This window comes from Sorex araneus, chromosome 2 (assembly GCF_027595985.1).
Source record: "Sorex araneus isolate mSorAra2 chromosome 2, mSorAra2.pri, whole genome shotgun sequence".
Taxonomy (NCBI): Eukaryota; Metazoa; Chordata; class Mammalia; order Eulipotyphla; family Soricidae; genus Sorex; species Sorex araneus.
Genome location: NC_073303.1, coordinates 162,598,204 through 162,620,689, shown reverse-complemented (window position 1 = coordinate 162,620,689; position 22,486 = coordinate 162,598,204). Strand labels below are relative to the sequence as shown.

Sequence of the window (22,486 nt, the reverse complement as noted above, 5' to 3'; positions counted from 1 at the left end):
AAATGAATCCCTCTATAGACCTTCCGCTCAGAGCTCAGAGCTCCTTTCTACTCTGCTGCCATTGTTTGTTTACATCGATGTCTCTCCTACTGTAACATGATTTCTCTGAGGACAAGCAGCATGTCTTTGTAACTCGGAAAATGTTTAATCAAGAAAAGGATAAAGCATGAATGATGGAATGCCTTAGTGACCTCTGGCGTGTCTCTAGGTGATGCCTTTTATAAGCTAAAAATTTAGATTGGGAAATTTCCCATTCTTCTTTTCCTTATCATTAACCAAGCTCATTAGGATGACTAAGAGGGACTAAAAGGCGAATTTTGAATTCCACTTATAGAGTATGGTTTTGAGACTGTGATTTCCATTATACACCATTTGCCTAATTCATCTCATCTAGTCATCTCCTCAGCAAATAATCATTAAATTCCTATTATAATCATAGCACCATGCTAACTACAGCAAAGCCGATTGCAATGAAGAGGAAAAGACCCTCTAAGATTTGATAACCTGTTTGGGGAAGACAAATAGCATATAGAACATATGTGATATTGCACGTCAAAGGCCTGAGGTAGATAGCAGGCATTCTAGACCGGCATCATAACAGCGATCCGTTTCATCTGAGCACAATAGGATCTCAGAAGGGAAAAAGGTAAGAAGATAGCATTCATTGTTGGGGAAAATGGAATTAACACAGGTTTTACTGTATCCATTTTCTCAGCGAAAACTCTGAACATACAAGAAAACTGTCCTCCAAATTGGAATTGGCTCATTCGAACTTTACAGGCTCTTCAGAATATTAACACAAGGGACTAGGGAAATAGCTCAAAGGGCGGGAGCTCTCACTTTGCACACAGATGCATAAAGTGTAGTCGCTGGCACTGACTGCTCTGCCCCCAGCAGCAAAACCCTGGACTCGAGCACTAAGCCATTTCCTCTGTGCAGACAGGCAAAGTATGGCTGGAGACCCCTGAGCACTGCATGGAATCCCCCAACCCCAGCAGAAAAGAAAAAATATACATATTGGCACTAGCATTGGGAATGAGTGGAATGGTGATCATATTGAAGAACGCTGTGCTAAATTTTTGAAAGTCTCTCAAAGAACAACTTTTCTTCTGATGTAAAATAATTTAGAGAAATGTGACTAGAGAGACAGAGAGTAAGGGATGTTAAGCTTCTCCAAAAGAAAGTCAGAGTACATGCACATCTTGGGTTAAGGCGGGGACAGATTTCCAGGATAGAGAAATTCGCCCCAGGGGAAAGCAATAGCACAGGGGGTAGGGTGCTTTCCTTGTATGCGGCTGACCCAGGTTCGATTGCCAGCATCCCATATGGTCCCCCGAGCACCCTCCAGGAGTAATTACTGAGTTCATGAGCCAGGAGTAACCCCTGAGCATTGCTGGGTGTGACCCAAAAAGAAAAAAGTAAAGTCATCATCACAAGGGAAAAAAATGTGCAGTTACTTATGTGGGTGGTAGGACATAAAAGCTAGCTTTTTAAAATTCTCTCTGGGGTCAGGAAGAACAGGTAAGGTGTTCGCTTGTATGTGGCTGATCCAGGTGCTATACCAGGCACTCCATATGGTCCCACCAGGAGTATCCGTGAGTGCAGAGCCAGGAGTAAGCCCTAGACATTGCCAAGTGTGGCTCAAAAATAGAGAGAGAAGGGAGACAAGGGGGGAGGCAACTTTCCTCAGCCAAGAAATAGATTTATTTGTACTGCATGTTTATTTCCAGTGCAAAATCGCTTCCTGAGTTCATGTTCTTATCACAGTGAGATGGAAGCCTGGCCCTGCCCTTCCCATAAAACAGTGCTCTTCCTCAGTCTTCCAGAGCACTGTGCCATCTCCGCTGTGTGAGTCAGCCTGAGTAGCTGACCCCAGACCCTCTTGATCCTCTTCTCCACATGTCACTGTGTCATCACAGAGCTGCTCTTCCAGACGCTCACCCCGCCAGCCTTCCCAACAATGGGTAATTTGAGTCCCTCCCTCTCCTCCAGACCAATAGATCACAACAGCTGCAAGGAACCCGCTTCTCCGGTGTGCTCCGAGCACAGTGGGCCTGTCAGGGAGAGTATGATTTAATAGAGCAAACGCCCGTGGGCATGACAAGGACGCAGCGAGTGACGGCTCCGCACTCACCCTTTCTGTCTACATTTCCGCAGACAGACGTCAAGTTCCTTCTGGTTGAACTCACCGAGGTATCCTGTCTATTAGCAAATCAAAGAATATTAAATCTGCACATGAATTGCAAGATCACACATTCCACCACCCCCACCCCCGCCCCCAGCCCCCTTCGTTTGCAGATAATCTGTAGCATGCTCCAGATCGCAGAGAAAGGAGTGAAAGGAAGGAGAATGTGAAGCTCCGCCTGTGGCTCCAGAGGCACTTTCTCTCTCCACATGATACCGTTTCTTCAGCATCGACACCTCTGCTGATAGGAGTCACTGCTGGCACACCCCGGAGTCCCGTGTGCTTTTTCCATCCCTTTTAAATATTTGTTTCTGAAAAGGGTTTGCAAATGATTCCAATATACAGACATGCCTCATGTCTCATGGCTATCTTTTTTAGTGAGGGTTTTTGGTTTGGATTTGTTTTGTTTTGTTGACTTCTTGAGTGACACCCCGGGGTCACTCCTGGCTCTGCTCTCAGGAATTACTTCTGGCTGTGCTCAGGGGACCATATGGGATGCCAGGGATCAAACCTGGGCTCTCCCCACTGTACTTAGGCTCTGACCCCTCGAGATGTCATTTCTTAATGACAGTCTGATTTTTTCCCCTCAAATACCAGCCAACTATGGGTGGAGATGGGTGGTATAATTATTCTTGTCAGTCACTGTTGTATTGTTTAGTTTTATTCTCACAATGAAACTTGATTAAAAAAAAGAAAAAAGTAAGATAAACATTCTTCTGTGGTGCACATCAACTTGAGTTTTGCAAGCACATAAGTGTTATATAGATGAGGAATCCTATTATCATTTCCCATATTAACATTACCATGAGTGTAAGTCTCTAAGTTAATGACCTAAGGTGATCTTCACTCCCCTTTCCAAATTCTGTGGTACTATTTAAAAACTTATTACTTCATATTAATTTCTATAGGCGATTGCCATAAAAATTATAGCTGAGAAGTAAGGAACAGTTCATTTGAAACACACTAACGAGGAAAAAATGAACTAAATTTTCCTAACAAGGGAGGACTGGGCTGCTCGTTTCCTGTAGAACTGCGTTTAAAAGAAACATCTGATGGGGCTGGAGCAATAGCACAGCGGGTAGGGCGTTTGCCTTGCACACAGCCGAACCAGGTTTGATTCCCAGCATCCCATATGGTCCCCTGAGCACCGCCAAGGGAAGTTCCTTAGTGCAGAGCCAGGAGTAACCCCTATGCATTGCCGGGTGTGACCGAAAAAGGAAAAAAAAAGAAAGAAAAAGAAACATCGGAGAGACACAATGTTCTATGGTCTAGAGAAGATGGGATTAGTTTTTCATATTTGTTGTTTCTAGTTGTTACAACCAGTGGTACTTGGGACACATACGGTGTCAGAGGTGGGGCCCAGGGCTCTCACAAGCAAAGCAGCACCTCAGCCCTTTGAAACATCTCCCCTAAGCTCACCTTCATCTTGGTTTCTTCACTTGGGTTTTGGTTGTTTTTTCACTGAGGCAGGGGGGCGGGGGCGGGAGGTCCCCAAGTAGTGCTCTAGGGTCCTAGGATTCATTCCTGGCAACATTTGGTCAACAGAGCCGGAAATTCAATGCTAGGGACCGAGGATATATTTCTGCTCAGGCTGTGTGATGCCAGGATCGGCCAAGAACACACCTGGTGATGGATGCCCAGGGACTCTGGGGCTACATCCCATGGTGCTGGGAGACCTTGTGGTGCCAGAGATCAAACCCAGGTTGGACCACTTCTGGCCCGAGGATTTGTGTGTTTTGGTTATAGCCATACCCAAGAGGTGCTCAGGGCTTATGCCTGTGCTCAGGGGTCACTCTTAGCATTGCTCAAGTGGTGCCAATAATTGAACTGGATTGAGCCATGTGCAAGGCAAGAATCTTACCCCTTGTACTATCTCTCTGGTCTCTGCAATATTTTTTAAACTCTATTAATAGCAGTCATACACATTACACTGTCAAGAATTATATTTATTAAACCATGTGAACAATGTTAATTTTGGGGAGGAAAAATCTCATTCCAATTTTGCCACTTTGTGACCATTCTTAACATTCCCACTATTCATATCTAAAATCTAAGAGTTAAACATTAACTAACACTTCCCCAAGGTCACACAATAGATGATGGTAGTGTTGTCACCTACTTAAAATTTACAACTCACTAAAAATAAAGTTTAGTAAAATTGCAATTCAAAATTCTTTAAATTAACCTTTAAGTCTAGTTTGTGTGTTTCCATGCTATAGTCTTGCTTTTATTGACATCTGCATGCTACATAGATTGAAAGTATTTTTTTCCTTAGTGGAAAAACTAGCATCAAATCTATCAAACAATAAGTGGAAAAAGATTTACTTTTAAATTTTTGTTTCTCTGTGGAATTTCTCCAGTTGGTTTTATTATTAAATCACCATAACCTTACTATATTTCATTTGATTATTTTCTCTGCTGAAAAAAAAGTTGGAGGGTTACAAATGCCCAGTGACTGATAACTATATAATGGAACTGTGGTGTATATACACAATGGAATACTACCCACTTGTAAGAAAAAGTAAAATCTTGCAGTTTACTGCAATTTCTGGTGTTAGAGGATATCATATTAAGTGAATAAATCAGAGGGATAAAACACTGGATGATTTCACTAATCTCTGTATAAAGAGAACAAAATAGACAACAGTGAATGAGGGCAAAGCTTTCACCTTTGATTGCAAAATTGAGATTACCAAGCAGTAGGGGGAGGAGAGAAGAGGTGACATCAGAACAGAGGTGTGGAGTCTGGGAGTCTATGGTGATGGTGAAGGAATAGTAACTAATAGTACCAAATCTTGAAAGTTGGGACTAGAGCAGTAGAACACTAGGTAAGGCATTTGCCTAGCATGCAGCCAACCCGGGATAGATCCCTGGTATCCTATATGGTCCCCGGAGCACCACCAGGAGTGATCCCTGAGCTCAGAGCCAGGAGTTAACTGTGATTACCCCCAGGTGTGACCCCAAAGCAAAACAAACCCCCCAAAGTCTTGAAGGTTAACACTTTATCTATGTTACCTGTACTCTAATTTTAAAATATTTTAAATTAATAAAATTAAAATAATAAACTATAAAATAGGGATAGAGGCGGTTTGGTGATGATGAAGACTTGTATAACATAACCACAAATGTTAACATTATTGTGGCATTGTTACCAAAGCTATAACAAAAATAATATTTTTTAAGGGAAGAGTTAGATCCTAACACTCAAGTATTAGTGAAATACAGTATACCTCCAGGGACTTCAGATATATAGTTATACAGTGCTTCTGGCTCTGTTTGTAGCATCCTTTCGACTTCAACCCCATTACCTACTTACTAGACTCCATGCTCTGAATATGATTGGAAAACAATTATTTTTGCTAGTGATCCTAGCATGCTTGCTTCCTGTTTATTCTTTGTTCCCCAAGTAATTAAGCTTGCTGCAGAGGGAAGGTATTAGTAAATGAGAAAGCTTTTGAATTACGTTCATTTTTTGACTAGCATCTTTGCTAACGTTTTTTCCTCATAAACATATGGCAAAGAAGATGTAATGTTCCAATGACTGTGATTTCAAATCTGAAGAACTGTTTGTTCATTCCTAAAACTGAAAACAAACATCTGGTGGTTAATGCTTTTGGAAAAAAATATAAAATACCTTAGTGCATTACCTTTGACTGTGATTCAAGAGCCTGAACCAAAAAAGGAAAATGTAGATGAGATCTACCCACAAAAATGTCTTGGTCCATCTTATAGTAGGAGGGAAGAAGAGAAGAGGGAAGTAAGGGAAAAGGAGAGAGACAAAGGGAAGGGAGAGGAAAAGACAGAGAAGGAGAGATAGCCAGTTATGTTTCACCCAACATAGGTTAAGTAATAGAGACGTCTTTCTGTCTCATACTGTACTTAGATCTAAAATATATATGTATATGTAATATGCATGTAACATATATGTGTGTATATATACATATATGTGTATGTGTATATATATATATCTTCTCCATGGCAGAGCCTGGCAAGCTACCCGTGGCATACCCAATATGCCAAAAACAGTAACAACGACGGTCCTCATTCCCCTGATCCTGAAAGAGCCCCCAATACACTAGCACGCGACAGGGACGAATGGAGACGTTATTGGCGCCCGCTTGAGCAAATGGATGAACAATGGGATGACAGTGACAGTGACAGTGTTATATATCTTCTCACTATAAAACTCCATCTGAATGCTGTCTTTTCTTTTCACATCCCATGTAAAAATGGCAGCATTCCTACATTGGAACAATGTATGTAGGAACTCTGTCAGGTTCATGTTCCATGTATTTTTGTAATTAAATTATTTCTCCTACAAGAAAATTTCTTTTCCAATTGTTTATGTTTTAAGAGCAGTTCAATCATCTACTTTTGTTTTTTATTATAGCCTAGCAGCACTTAGAGTAGATTTCAACTAAAGGTGTATTGTTTGTTTTGCAATGTTATTCATCTTGGGGGAAAGTACTTTGGTTTTTAAAATGAGGAGTGTATTCTCCAACTGGTGCTGCCAGAGCAAAATGGAACAAATTTAGTAAAACTTTTTTAAAAATACTTTTCACAGTTCTGGAGGCTGAACATGCAAAATCAAGGTGCCTGCAATGTTGGCTTCACCTGAGTCATCGCTCTGGGCTTGCAAATGGCCACCTCCTTTCCAAACCTTAGAGAGCCTAGTCAGGGCGCACTTGAGTCTCCATCTCCTTATATGGACAGCAGGAATACTAGGCTAGGGCCCCTTTCTCACCTCATCTAACCTTAATTACCTGATTATAAACTCTACCTGGAAATAGTTACATGGGTGGAGGTGGCAGTTTAGAACTTTATCCTATGAATTTCCAGGACACACAGTTCAGTTTGTAACAGATAAGAACACTGTTAATCAAACATTCTGTGTCTCCCTAACCCTCAAGGAAAAATAATAAAATCTCTAGAAGGAAATGATAAAGTATGACTTGCACAGAATACCAAGTTATATGTTGTATAAGTTTATATGTGAATAATTTATATATCATTCATAAGTGAATGCTCATAAAATAACCTTTAACTGCATTTTTTGCCATTGCTTCGTGGTTTATTCAATTCTTTCATCAATACCTGAAAATTTTCAGATATTGCACCTCCTGTCTTAAATTTATTCCTAGGTCTTTTATACTTTTTAAAAATTGAGCATTGTGATTTACAATACTATTAATGATGGTTTCATGAGTGCAGTGTTCCAACCACATCTTAGCCTGTCTTAGCAGAATTCATAAAGAGTTAGGAACCAAAAGAACAGCAGGCTAACGGTTCGCACTTCCACATACTGTTTGCCATAGACAAAGAAAGATCCAAAATAAGAAGTGCCAGATCAGACCCTTACTTTTGCATCTGTTTGGGGGTCACCCTTGGCCTTTGTTCTCCAGAAGTGAGGGTATCGTATCTGAAGCAAGCCTGAGTCTGACTTGAGAGGCACCAGTCCACAGGGTCACAAGGCTGAGATACTTGACAATAACAAACGCTGCTGCGGTGCTACTAACTGCTACACCAGTACAAGTTAGCATGTCCACATGCCCTAGACCACACCCATTTTTTTCAGAACACTGATTTATGTGTTTTGTGTTGGATAATTTACAACACACTCTTTTCTGCATTTAGTTTTTTAACTCCAATACTTGAAACTTTCTTTTTTATACTTTGAATACTTGAAATCAAATATTTCATTATAGAACCCGCATTTTATCTGGAACTCTTCTCTGGGAACAAGAAGGACTCTTCTCATAAGAATGCCCTCCCTGCCCCTCAACACACTCCAAAACCACTTCCATCAAAATTAGACATTTCATTTCCTGGTCTAATTCAGTGCTTCCTTTAAGTGTATGCTTCCAACTATGAAAAGCCTAAGACTCGGTTCTCTTCCGTTATACCATTCTTATAACTAGTTATGTATGGATATTCAATATATAAACAAGACCAGTTTTGCACAACTTTTTCTCCATTCTTAAGTATCTGTGGCTTTATATCTATGTCCCATGAGACCACTACACATTAGAACTGACACCTTCTAGCAATACTATTAGGACATTATGACTTCTAACCATTAGTAGACAGGTTGTGAAGCTGAAAATAAACGAGGACAAGAGAACACCAAGTAAAGTGTGGTTGGACGATCCGCTCGGGATGGGAGATGCATGCTGAAAGTAGACTATAAACTGAACACCATGGCCACTCAATACCTCTATTGCAAACCGCAACACCCAAAAAGAAAGAAAGAACAAAAGGGAATGCCCTGCGACAGAGGAGGGGTGGGTTGGGGGGGGGTGAGTGGGGTGGGGAGGGATACTGGGATCATTGGTGGTGGAGAATGGGCACTGGTGGAGGGATGGGTACTAGAGCATTGTGTGACTGAAGTACAAGCACAAAAATATGTAAATCTGTAACTGTACCCTCATGGTGATTCACTAATAAAAAAGAAAAAACTCTCTAAACCTCTAAGCCTCTAACTATCTAAACATAAAGCTCAGTTTGCTTATCTGTAATATCAGGGGATTGAATTCAAGGTCTATTCCCCACCATTCCTTCTAACAATTCCTTCAGGGTTTAAACAGTGGGTTCCTTTAATATGCCTTCATTTGCTTGTGAAACCTAATTGCTCCTACTCTAGTTGAATTTCTTTTCTCAAGTAGTAGTGTTTTCATTGCTAAATAAGTAGTGTTTCGATTAGACCATTAATGGCTTCACCTTTACGGATGTTTAACCTAAATTCTTTTTGGGCCTAAGAATGCGCTTCTTTTTTTTTTTTTCACCACCACCTGCCCCCGCCCAACGCATCCTAACGCAAGATTTTTCACACCGTCGATGATCAGATGATGTGATCTTGAAGGCATTGATAAGGGTGATACTATTCTATTGAGATGGGTTCTTGCCTTTGGGAAAAGTGTGAGGCCAAACCATCTCAGGCCCGTGAGAGAGCGCGGTCTGCGAGCAGCTCCTTGTTCTCTTCCGCCATCTAGTGGCAACAGCGTTGTTCTCAATCCGTTTAATTTGCTGCTCAGAATTGCGAAGATTTCAGAATGTAAATCAAATGGATGAATTGTTTTATTCTTGTCATGACAATAAAAGGGGATTTATAGAGTGTTTCAAGAGAGAAAATGTAATAAATTTTGATAAAAATAAGTATAAGCCTATATCAGTTTAATATCTGAACAATAGCGATTAAATTCATGCAATTTAATTTCTTTAATATGTTCAAATGTTAACTTGAACTCCAAAGAACAAAAAGATACAATGTAGCTTAAAATATTATAAACAAAGATTATCCTTCTCAAATGTTCTGGTTAAAGAATCATTTCATCTAAAAGCAATATAATCATAACAAATGGAAAGGGAATAAGGAAATTAAATTCTGTTAAACACTGAATCTGAAAAGGATGTCTCTATTCCATATTTAACCATTTGTCTCTATTAAATGAGAATTTATTATCTTTATTACTTGTACATCGAATATAACATTTAATGTTGAAGTACATTTAGTTTTAATGTTCCATATTCTGGAACTTGAAATGGCATCAATAGTAGGCTTAATTATGTGAATATAAAATAATTTTTGTGAATTAAATGATATTTTTCTGAAGTGTACCTTATTTCCCATCACCTATTTCCTTTCACTGAGTAGCTATTATAGGGCAAATATTTCTTATATTTCAGCATTATTCTGTTGGGTTATTTATTTGAAATACCATTGCAATCAAACAGTATTTGTATATTTCTGACAAAAAATATATGTACTGCAAAATCACTTCATATTTTTGATACATTTTGAGCCCGCTGAAAAAAATCTCCGATTTGTTTTCCAGGGTGGGAAAATTCCCATCAGGTGGACAGCCCCAGAAGCCATTGCCTACAGAAAGTTCTCCTCAGCCAGCGATGCATGGAGCTATGGCATTGTCATGTGGGAGGTCATGTCTTACGGAGAGAGACCTTATTGGGAAATGTCAAACCAAGATGTAAGTGCCATCTTACCAGTAAAAAACACATTAGAATTACGGACAAGATGCTCCCTTTTCTTAGTATCAGATCAACCCTCTGCAGAGGAGGAATTTGAAAATCTATGGCTGAGTGTTAGGCACTGAGTAGCCTTTCATTCTCAACTGAACTTGGTGTTCTAGGGCCAAACCACAGAGGTACTGGAGCCACATCTTAATCTCAGACTTCCACACACATTTATCTCCTGCAGCGTAACTGTCTGATACAGCAGCCGTAGCCTCCATGTAACAAAGGCAAAGAAAAATGTTTACTTTTCATGTCCTCCTTAGGGCGACTTGATGCACCTCTTACTCTAGAGAACAGATTAATTTACACTACATAACAGGTGCAGGAAAAAGAGTAAATGCTTTCAGGCAGTGTATTATCCATTTATGTTATCTAATATCATTCTTTGGAGGTACATGACACTTTGTGCAATCTATTTTGTTTCCATTTTATTTATAAAATTACCTTGGTCATTAACAAGATTACAGAACAGGATGGTTAACACATGTTTAACCGCCATGGCGTATTCAAAGCGATCAAGAGAGTAATTAGAAAATGCAATACTATGGCCATGCAAATGAGTGTATCATCAGAACTTAAAGTAAGTTTTTTAATTTCCCATTTACTCCTCTTAGAATTTAGACACTGCCCTTTGTTTTCCTTAAATAATCTAATTATACCTGGGATCATAAGAAATCACTTCTAATTTTATTTTCAATGTTCATGGGTGAAAATAAAGACCTAAATTTAACTTTTTAAAAAACTCCCTGGAAACATTTAGCGAACTACTGTCACATCTTTTCCTTATTTCAGTTAATTGCCTGAGCAAACTCTCCACTCCTCAAACATATTCCACCCCTACCTCGAATTGTCCAAGTATCCTTAAGCACTTACTTAGTCACAGAGTAAGTTTATCTTTTTCTGATACCAGGCATACAGAAGATTGGAGTTTGATTGACTCACCAATATCACTTCTCGCTGATAGTTTCCTGTTAGTTTGGAAGCTTAGCTCTGCTCGATCTTCTGAATGCCTACTGTTTCTTTTAAGAAGGCCAGTCCCAGAAGCCTATCTAGCTAAAACCTGAAGTCAGACACATTCCTCTATTAAAGCTCCAAAGACTATCATCCTAACACAAAGCCGGAGGGGGTGGGCTGAGCAGTACAGGTCATCTGCCGAGGATCAAGGATCAACTATTCTTCAAGAGTTTTATTTGAAAACCCTCATCACACTTCTCTGCCACTGGGCTTTGAGGAGACAACTTATAAACACCTTTTCATCTCTTCTTAAAATTGAATCTCAGAAGCAGAAGGAACTTTTATTTATTTTTTTTTATCAGTTCTCTAAAACAATGGAAGCTCTGGCTTTATTCACCAAAGTTCCTGTTCTGTTCCAAATCCAAACTGGCCTTCTTTTCTTACTTGGACACAACTAACATGATACAAGCCAATCTCCAGAGTAACAAAGTCCTTCTCCCACATGAGTTATGTCTTCCCAGAAGAACCTGCACTCAAAGCGTTTTCCTTAATTGTTATTCCATTTTGTCTTTGTCTTAATGTAGGGCTTCAAAGTTTCCTTATAAACACCCCTGCCAGTAAAAAGCATTCATCTGAAACATTCACAGAGGATATGTGCATCAATTTTAATGTTATATCTACATTCTATTCTGCTCATATTCTCATTTTTAAATATTTCTTGGATACCTTCTCTGTCCCAAGAATGAGATACAGCAAAGAAAACATGTTAAACCTAGAAGGAACCATCAAGATTATCCAAGACCGATCTGAATCCGATTTTATTATGAAACTTCTTTAATGCTTAAAGGGTCACATTTTTTCTCTAGAACCATATAATGATTTGATAGTGGTCATATAATGAAACAATCCTAATCAAATTCCAAAATAAGTGATGGGCAAGGAAAGAGAAGAAATAACTAAATAATATTAATAAATATGTCAAACATACATGTCACTAATAAAATATGTTAATGAAAGTTATTTTTACAATCATAAAAGTAATAACTAAGCATTCATTAAACTAGAATAAATAATAATTCTAATAATAGGATGAAGCAATTAAGAATGGAGCTTTTACGGTTTTTATTTTCTCCTAAATTACTGGCTAATCTGGGGTACATTAAACCACAATTCTTATAATTACTATCTTCTCAATAACCATAATAAAACATGAGAATCACTAAATATTTCAAAGTGACTCAGTTTCATGACCAGTAAACATGCTAGACAAATTTTATGTCCCTTTCAACAGAAACAGGCAACTATTTTATATCTGGAAGGTTATAGCACTTGGAATTCAAATTGTTTTTTTCTGAAACTTAATCTCTATGGAGATGCCATTAATCAGATAGAATGTCTACAGAACAGAGCTGATATAAGTGAAGATACTAGAACCATAAGACAGAGTTTCAGAAGAGCAGACTCTTTGGGCAAAATGTTAAATATGTAGTTTTCATAAAATGTGTAGACCACCATATAGATTGTTCTTAACTGTTTCCCAGAGTAATCCAAACCCTTTGCCAATCCCCCACTTCCTGGATCTTGTTTGGCAGTTTACTGAGTTCTTCTAACCATGTATATTGACCACCAGTGTCCAAAATAACCAGTCAGACAGAGATTATGTCTATTAAATTCAAAATTGCTGGTGTCCACACACAGGCTAAATATTTCTTCCACCTAGACTTTGGTTGTCTTTTAAGACCCAGGTAGTGCCTAATCTGGTATGTGTTCATGGTCTTTGCATGATTACCAAAGAATTTTCAAAAAAAAAAAAAGAACATTCAAACAGGATGGGTTGGGGGCTAGTACAGTGGGTGGGGTGCTTGCTTGCTTGCACACAGCTGACACAGGTTCAATCCCCGGCATCCTATATGTTCCCTCAAGCTCTGCTAGGAGTGATCCCTGAGCACAGAGCCAAGAGTAGGTCCCGAGCACCACAGCTGTGACTCCCGAACAAAATGAAACAAACAAACAAAAAAGGAATAAGAATACTGGAACAAGAATCTGAATAGGAGGACAATGAGTCCTCAGATCAATACGAGACTAGGGGAAGTGCTAATAGCTAAAATCCTTCATATATAATATATAATGCATCTATATACACATATATTGCTGCTACAGTAGAGAGAGTTGAAATTCTGTTTAGCTTAACATATTGGAAGTCAGCATATCTGTGACAGATCCTGTAACCAGAATTTCTGTTGGAAATAGAAATTAGCTTAATCAAACGTGCCCAAGAAGTTCTCTCCAAATACTGGTTATTTCTTATTTGTCCTGCATTTTTCATTTCTTTGCTAAAAATATAGTTTTATGTTTGACTTTTTTGCAAAGAAAGTACATATTAAATAAGAAAAAAAGTATTTTTGTCATGCAAATTCAACTCTTTTCTGTTAGAATGTTGTGTTTTATATTTTTACTTCATGTCAGTAAGTTGACGCTATGGGTTTAGTTATGTATGTAATGTTAAAGTGGCCTTCTGATTTTAAATGTGTTGAGAACACTTAGGTGTGTTTATAAGGTAGTCCATTAAATCTGCAACCAGTGGCATGTTTAATTTTTTTGAAAAACAGTTCTGAGTTTGCAGAATATGATTTTGTGAATAATATAATGTATTTCCAAAAGTTAGTGATATTGTATATTAGGGAAAGGAAATTGGGGGGGAGGGGACAGTGCATGGGAATAATAGCATAAGACCTAGCAAAAGTAACAGTATGTCCAATCAGCTTTACCACTTAGCAGTTGCTTATTAAACACATACCAGTCATTGAACCAAGTTTGCATGAGGTGTAGAGGTGGAGAATTAGAAAATCCAGTCCTCATTCTCAATTTTTTAATAAATTCATAATTACTTGGTGGATAAAACATTCTGACAGTTATAAGACTTACCCATGTGTGAGTAGAATGTCACCCTACTGAGTGACTTTTTTTTTTCATATAAATAACCTTGTGTGTGTGCAAAGTAGCAATTTTTAATATGTACTCCAAAGCATACTTTATTACTCAAGATTCCTTTGATGCCAAATGACAGAAACTCACTCAAGTTAAGTTAAAATAGTGTCACTGTGAGATGGAGCAGGGCATTATGCAGGATTTTCCGTTCTCCTGGGTCCTTTGACCTCATTTTCTCAAACCTCTAGGAACTTTTTTCTCTTTGCCTTATTTACTACTTTCCGAGGCTCAGCTTGCAGTTTAGCAATCTCAGCAGGATGTAACCTTCTCTTTGTGAAAATTCATATACTAATCCCAGAAAAGGCTCTGGTTGGCTCTTTTAGGACCTAGGACCTTGTAGAATCCTGACCCAAAACCATACCAGGGAAATAGATTTTGATTGGCCCACAAGATTTATGTAACAGCCTATGCATTTAGAAATGTTTATGGAACATATGATTGCACATGAGGTGAGCAAGTTTTCAAAGGAAAAGTGTGCTTCCAGAAACATATTTATCTCTTTTCTCTTTCTTTGATGTACATTATTTGCAAGAGCAGCTTTATTTATTGTAATATAAATTGCACCAAAATTTAACTTTCTCAGTCACTCTATATTGGTGAGGCAGGAGTGAGATTGGAAAAATTACAAGAGCTTTAAAGTAAAGCATGCCTTTTTTGGGAGGGGGAAGGGTCACACCCGGCAAGGCACAGGGGTCACTCCTGGCTCATGCACTCAGGAATTGCCCCTTGCGGTGCTCAGGGGACCATATGGGATGCTGGGAATCGAACCAGGGTCAGCCCTGTGCAAGGCAAATGCCCTACCCTCTGTGCTATTGCTCCAGCCCCTATACCTTTTTTTTTTTTTAAGATAAGGAGTTTCTTTTGAAGGAAGTTTACTTAGAGAAATGTGAAAGAAGAAAAAAGAAATGCTCAAGCGAGAACATAGACTTAACTTTGGAACTTTTGACATGTTGGGCCACCGAATTCTGTTTGACTATCCTGTGCTTTTTAAGATATTTAGCTACATCCCCATCTCCACCAGCTAGAAGTCAGTTGTCTCTTTCCTGTCTGTCATGACTACCAAAATATATACCAAATATATCCCCAAAAGTATCCCCCAAATATTTCCCTATTGGAGATGGAGAACAAGCGTTATCCTCAGTTCAAAGCTGCTGATTGACAGCTAGATGTGCGTTTCGAATAATCTGGGTTCAACTCCTACTCTGCAATGCACGATTTACGTATCATTGCTGAGTGGCTTAAGCTTGCTGAGATACTATCTAGAATGGAGTTCAAAGTTTTGAACTTTAGGATGTAGAAAATCTAGAAGCAACATATATTGTAAAAGACCTGGTACATAAAAAATGTGTAAGAGTCATAGAGTCATTTTCTAAACTCACCTTGAGCCAATTGTCTGAGGATATTAAGTAAGTCAGTCTTCAAAAGAATTCTCAATACAATAGGGAAGGTGCTTACCTTGAATGCAGGTGAATTGGGTTCAACCTCCAGGGTAATGTATAGTCCCCTAGCTTCAACAGCAATGATCCCTGAGCACAGAGCCAGAAGCATCATCAGGTGTGCCTCCCCAAAGGGAAAAATAAACTCAGGGACTCGTTCTTTGGATTTTTATAAGTCTATGTTTCTCTCTCTCTCTCTCTCTCTCTCTCTCTCTCTCTCTCTCTCTCTCTCTCTCCTCACATCTCCATTTTTTTCCAATAGAAACTATTTTGCTTCACTGAAAAATTCATTTTCTAAGATACAAACTATTATTATTTGTACTTTTAGATAAGAGAACTAAGGTCCAAAAGTTAATTAATTAATTTAATTTTTTTAATGAGAAATAAAGTTTTCTAAAAAGTTGAAGTAGCTTGCCCAAGGTTGCTTAGCTGGATAATAATGGAACTGAAGTCCAAGCTCCTTGCTTACTCAAAAATATTCACTTTTAGCCTCTGAGATCTTCTGCAGAAGTCTAACTCCCAAACTACTGAAACTCTACATAATGAGAACAAAGCACCATTAATTATGTATGCCTCTCTGTCACAGAACTGTTTTCATTGTTTCCTATTAGCAAAAGATCATGGACCAAGTATAAATATTTTCTGCAGGATTGTCTGCCTTGATGTTAAATTTTTGCTATGTTTTTTGAGGTATCATAATTTTTAGTGGTACTGATATTATTTGGGCTGGAGCAATAGCACAGCGGTTGGGTGTTCGCCTTTCACGCGGCCGACGGGGGTTTGATTCCTCCATCCCTCTCAGAGAGGCTAGCAAGCTACCGAAAGTATCCCGCCAACACGGCAGAGCCTGGCAAGCTCCCCCTGGTGTTTTCGATATGCCAAAAATAGTGACAAGTCTCACAATGGAGACGTTACTGGTGCCTGCTCAAGCAAATCGATGAACAACGAGACGACAGTGCTACAGTGCTACTGACATTATTATTTAATATTTCAGTGTTGCTACACCATGTCCACCATCAGAATCAAGACTCCACCACCATTATCCCAAGATTCCTCTATCCCCTAGCCCCCACATTCTCCTGTCCTTGAAAGTATGGGTTCATAGTCTTTGACCACATCTCAGGAGTTGATTTCATTGGAATTTTTCTAATCCTTTACTATTCCTTTATATTCTACCTATGAACAAGATTATCTAGTTATTTGTCTTTTTTGTTCTCACTCACTTCACTAAGTATGATACTTTTCAAATCATCCCAAATACAGCAAAATGCAAGATTTCATCTGTTCTGATAACTGTATTTTATTTTGTGGTGTATACATCACAATTAATTTATGCATTCATGTCATGTAGGGCACTTGGGTTATTTCCAGGTCTTGGCCATTGAGAATAATGCTGCAATGAGTATAGACGTGTATATATTCTTGGGGTCTTGGGGTGGGGGCACCACCCAAGCAGTGTTCAGGAGGACCTGTAGTTTCCTGGCAACTTTCAACCAACTGTGATGATGGTTCAAAGCAAGAGCCTGAAGATTCAGTGCTGTGGTACTCAGGGGTCTCTAGAGCCAGGTTCAGGGGACCATGTGGTGCCAGAGATAAAACCAGGCTTAACCACATGCAAGATGTACATGCATCTTAATCCCTGTAGTATCTATCTTTCTCCCACCTGTCCTTTCAGATGAATATTTTTGTGTAACTGGGGTGGATGCCCAAGAGTGGTATTGAAGAGTTATATGGAAGCTCTATTCTTAATTTTTTAAGAAGTCTCCAAAACATTTTCAAAAAAAACTGACCAAACAACAGTTGTTCCAGCAATGAGGGAGAGTTTTTTTTTTCACCACACCACATTTCAGCCAGCACTTACTGTTTCTGGATTTTGACACAAGTTATTATTTTTACTGTTGTAATAATAATTGTTGTATTAATATTTGTCATTTTGGTTTGAATTTCCACTATACTCCGATGATAAACACTTTTTATATGCCTATTTTTGGGGCTGGATCAATAACACATCATGTAGGGCGTTTGCCTTGCACACGACCAATCCGGGTTTGATTCCTCCATCCCTCTCGGAGAGCCAGACAAGCTACTGAGAGTATCTAACCTGCATGGTAGAGCCTGGCAAGCTACACAGAGAGTGTTCGATATGCCAGAAACAGTAACAAGTATCACAATGGAGATGTTATGGGTGCCTGCTTCAGCCATAAGCAATGGGATGACAGTGACAGTGATATGCCTATTGTTTATAACTTCATTGAGAAACATCTTATCTCCCCCTTTTTTAAATTTATGTTCAATATTAATAAAATATACTATATTCATTGTATTTCCTTCAAAATATTCAAGACAGTAGCTTAGATTCTTGTGATCATGTTTAAACTATTAACAGAAATATGTCACAGTCATATTAAAGATGGACAATGATTTGTGCTTAATGAACTCCTTGAAAAGTAGATTTGTTTCCTTTGCAAGGTGTTAGACTATAGTTTTTTTCAGGCTTTTTAATCCAAGTTCAAAGTCATTGTTTACCCCAAAATGGGAGTAGACTGTAAAGCTAGGAGCTACAAACACACAAAAGATGATACCAAAGGGCAATGCAGTTCTTCCAACACATACATTGTGTAATGGCTTAGCAGAAGAAAATGAAGCCAAACATGAACAGCAGGCAACATTTAAATAATCAAATCCCCACAGAGCTAATATGTAGGGGGGAAACGAGCACCGTGTAAAATGAGAGGCGACTTGGCTCGAACTAATGATCTGAAATGCAATGCTGGAGTCTTGGGTTTTGTTTCATTTTGTTTTTTTCCTTGATATGATGCTGGAATTTTTGTTGTTGTTGTGTGTGTGTGTGTTTTTTTAAGACAATTCAACTTGCAGCAATTTGAAACCCAAATGCCTCCTGGGTGTAGGATCATTTAGGCATATGCTTCTAAGCTAGTTCTGTTTCCCAAAAAGAGCACAGTTATGAGAGAACATCTCATTTGAGCTTTACTGGGAAACATAATACCGCGTTAGTGTTTTTTTTTGTGTGTGTGTGTTTTCCCTCCTTCCTTTTCAAGAGCTTTTATATAATAATGAGCTTTGGTTTAGATTGCTTTCTAAAGCTTACCTGAGGAAAAACATTGGCATTTATCTTTAGTGTTTCCTTTTTAAAGGTGATGTAGTTGGAAATGACTTTTTGACCTTAGTCAAAATTGATTCCTTTTTCCAAAATTTAATAAGGAAGAAAATAACATTTTACCATAATTTTTGTTTGTCCTCATGATTTTAAAAACTTTTTTCGATTATAGGTCAGTACTTCAGAATGGTGGATGTGTGGAATCCACTTACCTATGCATGCAGTTTGATTTTATGACTGAGAGAGTCCAGTTATTTCCAATTTTTGTCTCTGATTAGATTTTCCAAACTCTACTTTATTATGTAATGGTCCTTGTGTAATGATCTGTGTAAGATACAGTAAATTGCTGAAGGCCTATTCCCATTACTGCGACCTTCCATAATAAGAAGGAATTTTTGCATTTATTTGGATTTATATTCTTCCATAATCAATTTCAAAACATTCTTCCTTTTTCCAACTTTCTTACTTTTATTATTGGTACTTAGGTAATAGCAGCATTTTAATTAAATGCATACTAATTACACAAGCATAATGCATGTCTGTTACAGAGGCAAGAACAATAGCGGATATAATAAGATGTAATCAATCACCATCATAAATAATTCAAATAATAAAGTTCCAAGTATAGGAAACCAAAAACCAATATGCTACTACCACAGTGTAATTTTCAAGGGTTTGGTTTTTTGTTTTATTTTTTTGGTGGGAGGACAAGGGGTTGAATTACCACAGCTATAAATTGTATAAATGCCAGCAATGTTTTCATAAAAAATTAATTAAACCTTTAGTTTCTATTATAAAGAAATATACTTACTATCTTTAGCTCTCATAATTCTTATTCAATTTTTGTTCCTTTTGGAGCATTTTACAAAGAGGGTATTTTAAAGCTTATCTTTCCTTTGTACATAAACTGTCTTATAGCTTTAAGATATCTTATAGGTATTTTTAGTGTACTGTAAAATATGTTACTTAGTATTCTCTTATATTATCTCAAGTCAAAATGATGTGTCGAGAAGAAACTGGATTTGTTTTGTTTCTCAGAGGGTGGGGAAAGAGTTTTGAAAGAATATTGGCTTCTCTGAGAAAAAAAAAATATATATGGTTTCAAATAGGTGGATTTGAAACTTGTCCTAAGGGCTACAGATACCACTTTGCAGCTAGTCTAGTCTAGTCTAATTGTAAACTTGCCTTGCATGTATGTGTGAGGCCATGGTTTCCCAGTTCTCTTTATTAAAGAGGAAATAGAGATTTGCTCAAGATCAGAATTACTAATGATGTAAATGTTTAAGACCCTATGCATTTCAGGTATCTTCCTCACTAGTGCTCTTCCCACTACTTAAAGCCTTCACCAGTGCACATTTCCCACCACCAGTGTCCTCAGTTTCCCTCCTGCCGGACTTCCCCTGCCATGCCTCTACAGCCTGCCTCTATGGCAGACACTTTTCTTCTCATGTGTGTGTATCATTCTTTCATCCTTCTATCCCCTTTTTGCTTAATGTACACTAAATTTAATTTAAATTAAATTAAATTAAATTTTAATTTAAATTAAATTTAATTTGAATTTGTTTTTCACTAAATTGCTAATTGTATGTGCAAAAATGTTTACTAAGCATATATACATGTATCACTGTATAACTGTCATCCCATTGTCATCAATTTGCTGGAGCAGGCACCAGTAATGTCTCCATTGTGAGACTTGTTGTTACTGTTTTTGGCATATCAGATACACCACGGGTAGCTTGCTAGGCTCTGCCCTGTGGGCAATATACTCTTAGTAGCTTGCCAGGCTCTCTGAGAGGGGCAGAGGAATTGAACCCAGTCGGCTGTGTGCAAGGCGAGCGCCCTACCCGCTGTGCTATCGCTCCAGCCCATATATACATGTACATGCACACATATTTATATTTATAACGAGCATTTTCAATATTATTGCCTTAGGAATCTGAATTTTTCTACAAAGTTTTCTACAAACTGATTTTGAACATTTAGAGGCAAGATAAAAATAAAATTATTTCACATTTCATTGACTGGTACACATTTTAGCTCTTGCTAAAATGTTTCCAGTTTTTATAAAAACTGAAGTGACTAAATTCAGAACACATCTTTGGGAGTTTTTTTCATAGTCTTTTAACATAAGAATGTGGTTCTCTGCCGGGACCAAGCAGTCCTTGCTTTTGATTATTGTTCAATAATATCTCTGCAGCTTCATATTGACTGACTCCTCCTTCTTTGCCTGATTTAATGAAAAAAAAAAAACACCTCCCATTTCTTTGATTCAGGAACTGCAAACACAATTGGAAAACTTGGAGTCAGTAAGAGCAGAACATCCTGCCATGTGCCCCAGCTTAGATTATGTTGATTCTTGTCACTTGTTACTTGTCATCCCGTTGTTCATCGATTTGTTAGAGCAGGCGCCAGTAATGTCTCCATTTGTCCCTGTTGCATGATAGTGTAGCCCAATGGCGTATTGGGGCCTCTTTCAGGGTCAGGAGAATGAGACCCATTATTGTTACTATTTTTGGCATATCGAATATGCCATAGGGAGTTTGCCAGGCTCTGTCGTGCAGGCAGGATACTCTCGGTAGCTTGCCAGGCTCTCCAAGAGGGTCAGGAAATTCTGCCTGTTCATTCTAGGCAGCTGAAAGTTGCAGTGTTGAAGGCAATGAATCAACACCATCTATTTAAAATCACCACTCAGGTTTTAGGTATTTTTTGACAGAACTAATCCCTTCTACATTTGCATGGAAATAATCGCTCCAGTCATTTTCATATTTTTTCACTTTATTTGAATTTTCTTCTTCAGTTTCTAAATAAGGGTATAACCTTGTATAACTCTTCTCCAAAAGATGACAGCCTACAACTATCATAAAAGCAAACTGTTTCAAAATTCTCCCTAGTTAATTATCACCCTTTCATATTCTAAATCAACAAGCCTCAATTAGTCACTTAGGCAAAGCACCCCATATGCTCCTGGTTTTCTGTCAATCCTTAATTAAGGATTCCGAAGAACCTGTAAGCAACCGTTCTCACAAAAGAGCTGTTGTGTAAAGACAAAGGTTTCTGTAGGTTTTCTCAAGCTGTGCCCTATGACACAACTTTCAGAGATCATATTATGACAATTGGAGCTTCATCTTTGACTCGGCAAGACACTGTGCTTAGCAGTTGCTGCTCTGGGGCCACTCAGCTCACCCGATTGAAAGCAGGAAAGGACTGGAAGGGGCCAGAGCAAAGGGTACAGCTGCACACTGGTAAGGGTCACATCCTTACGGTGGATACAATGGCCAGGGGGATTGCCCCATAGCTGGAAGACTGCTTCATGAGCGGAGGAGATAAGGCAGATGGAATAGAGAAGGGATCACTAAGAAAATGATGGCTGGAGGAACCAGTTGGGATGGGAGATGCATGCCGAAAGTAGATAATGGACCAAACATGATGACTTCTCAGTGTCTATGTTGCAAGCTATAATGCCCAAAAGCAGAGAGAGAGAGTATGGGGAATATTGTCTGCCTTAGAGGCAGAGGAGGGTGGGAAAGGGGGTTATACCCAGGATATTGGTGATGGGGAATGTGCACTGGTGCAGGGATAGGCGTTTGATCATTGTGAGATTATAACTCAAGCATGAAAGCTTGTAACTATCTCACGGTGATTCAGTAAAATTTAAAAGATTTTTTAAAAAGGGGGGGGTTACATCCTTACTGAACTACTACAGGGTTTCAAATGTTAGAGATGGGTTTTGGGTTTTGGGGTTTTTTCTTAGGTTTTTAGTTGTTTTTTTTTTTCTTG

The 22,486-nt window shown here is 38.5% G+C and overlaps 1 protein-coding gene across 1 annotated transcript in view; it reads left to right on the top strand.

Moving 5' to 3' along the window:
* The window catches only part of EPHA6 (EPH receptor A6), a 970,410-nt gene that overhangs the window by 909,667 nt on the left and 38,257 nt on the right, over positions 1 to 22,486 (top strand). Inside the window, 1 exon segment of the mRNA XM_055129205.1 lies at positions 10,018 to 10,167. Within this exon segment, the coding sequence (XP_054985180.1) occupies positions 10,018 to 10,167 (150 nt within the window).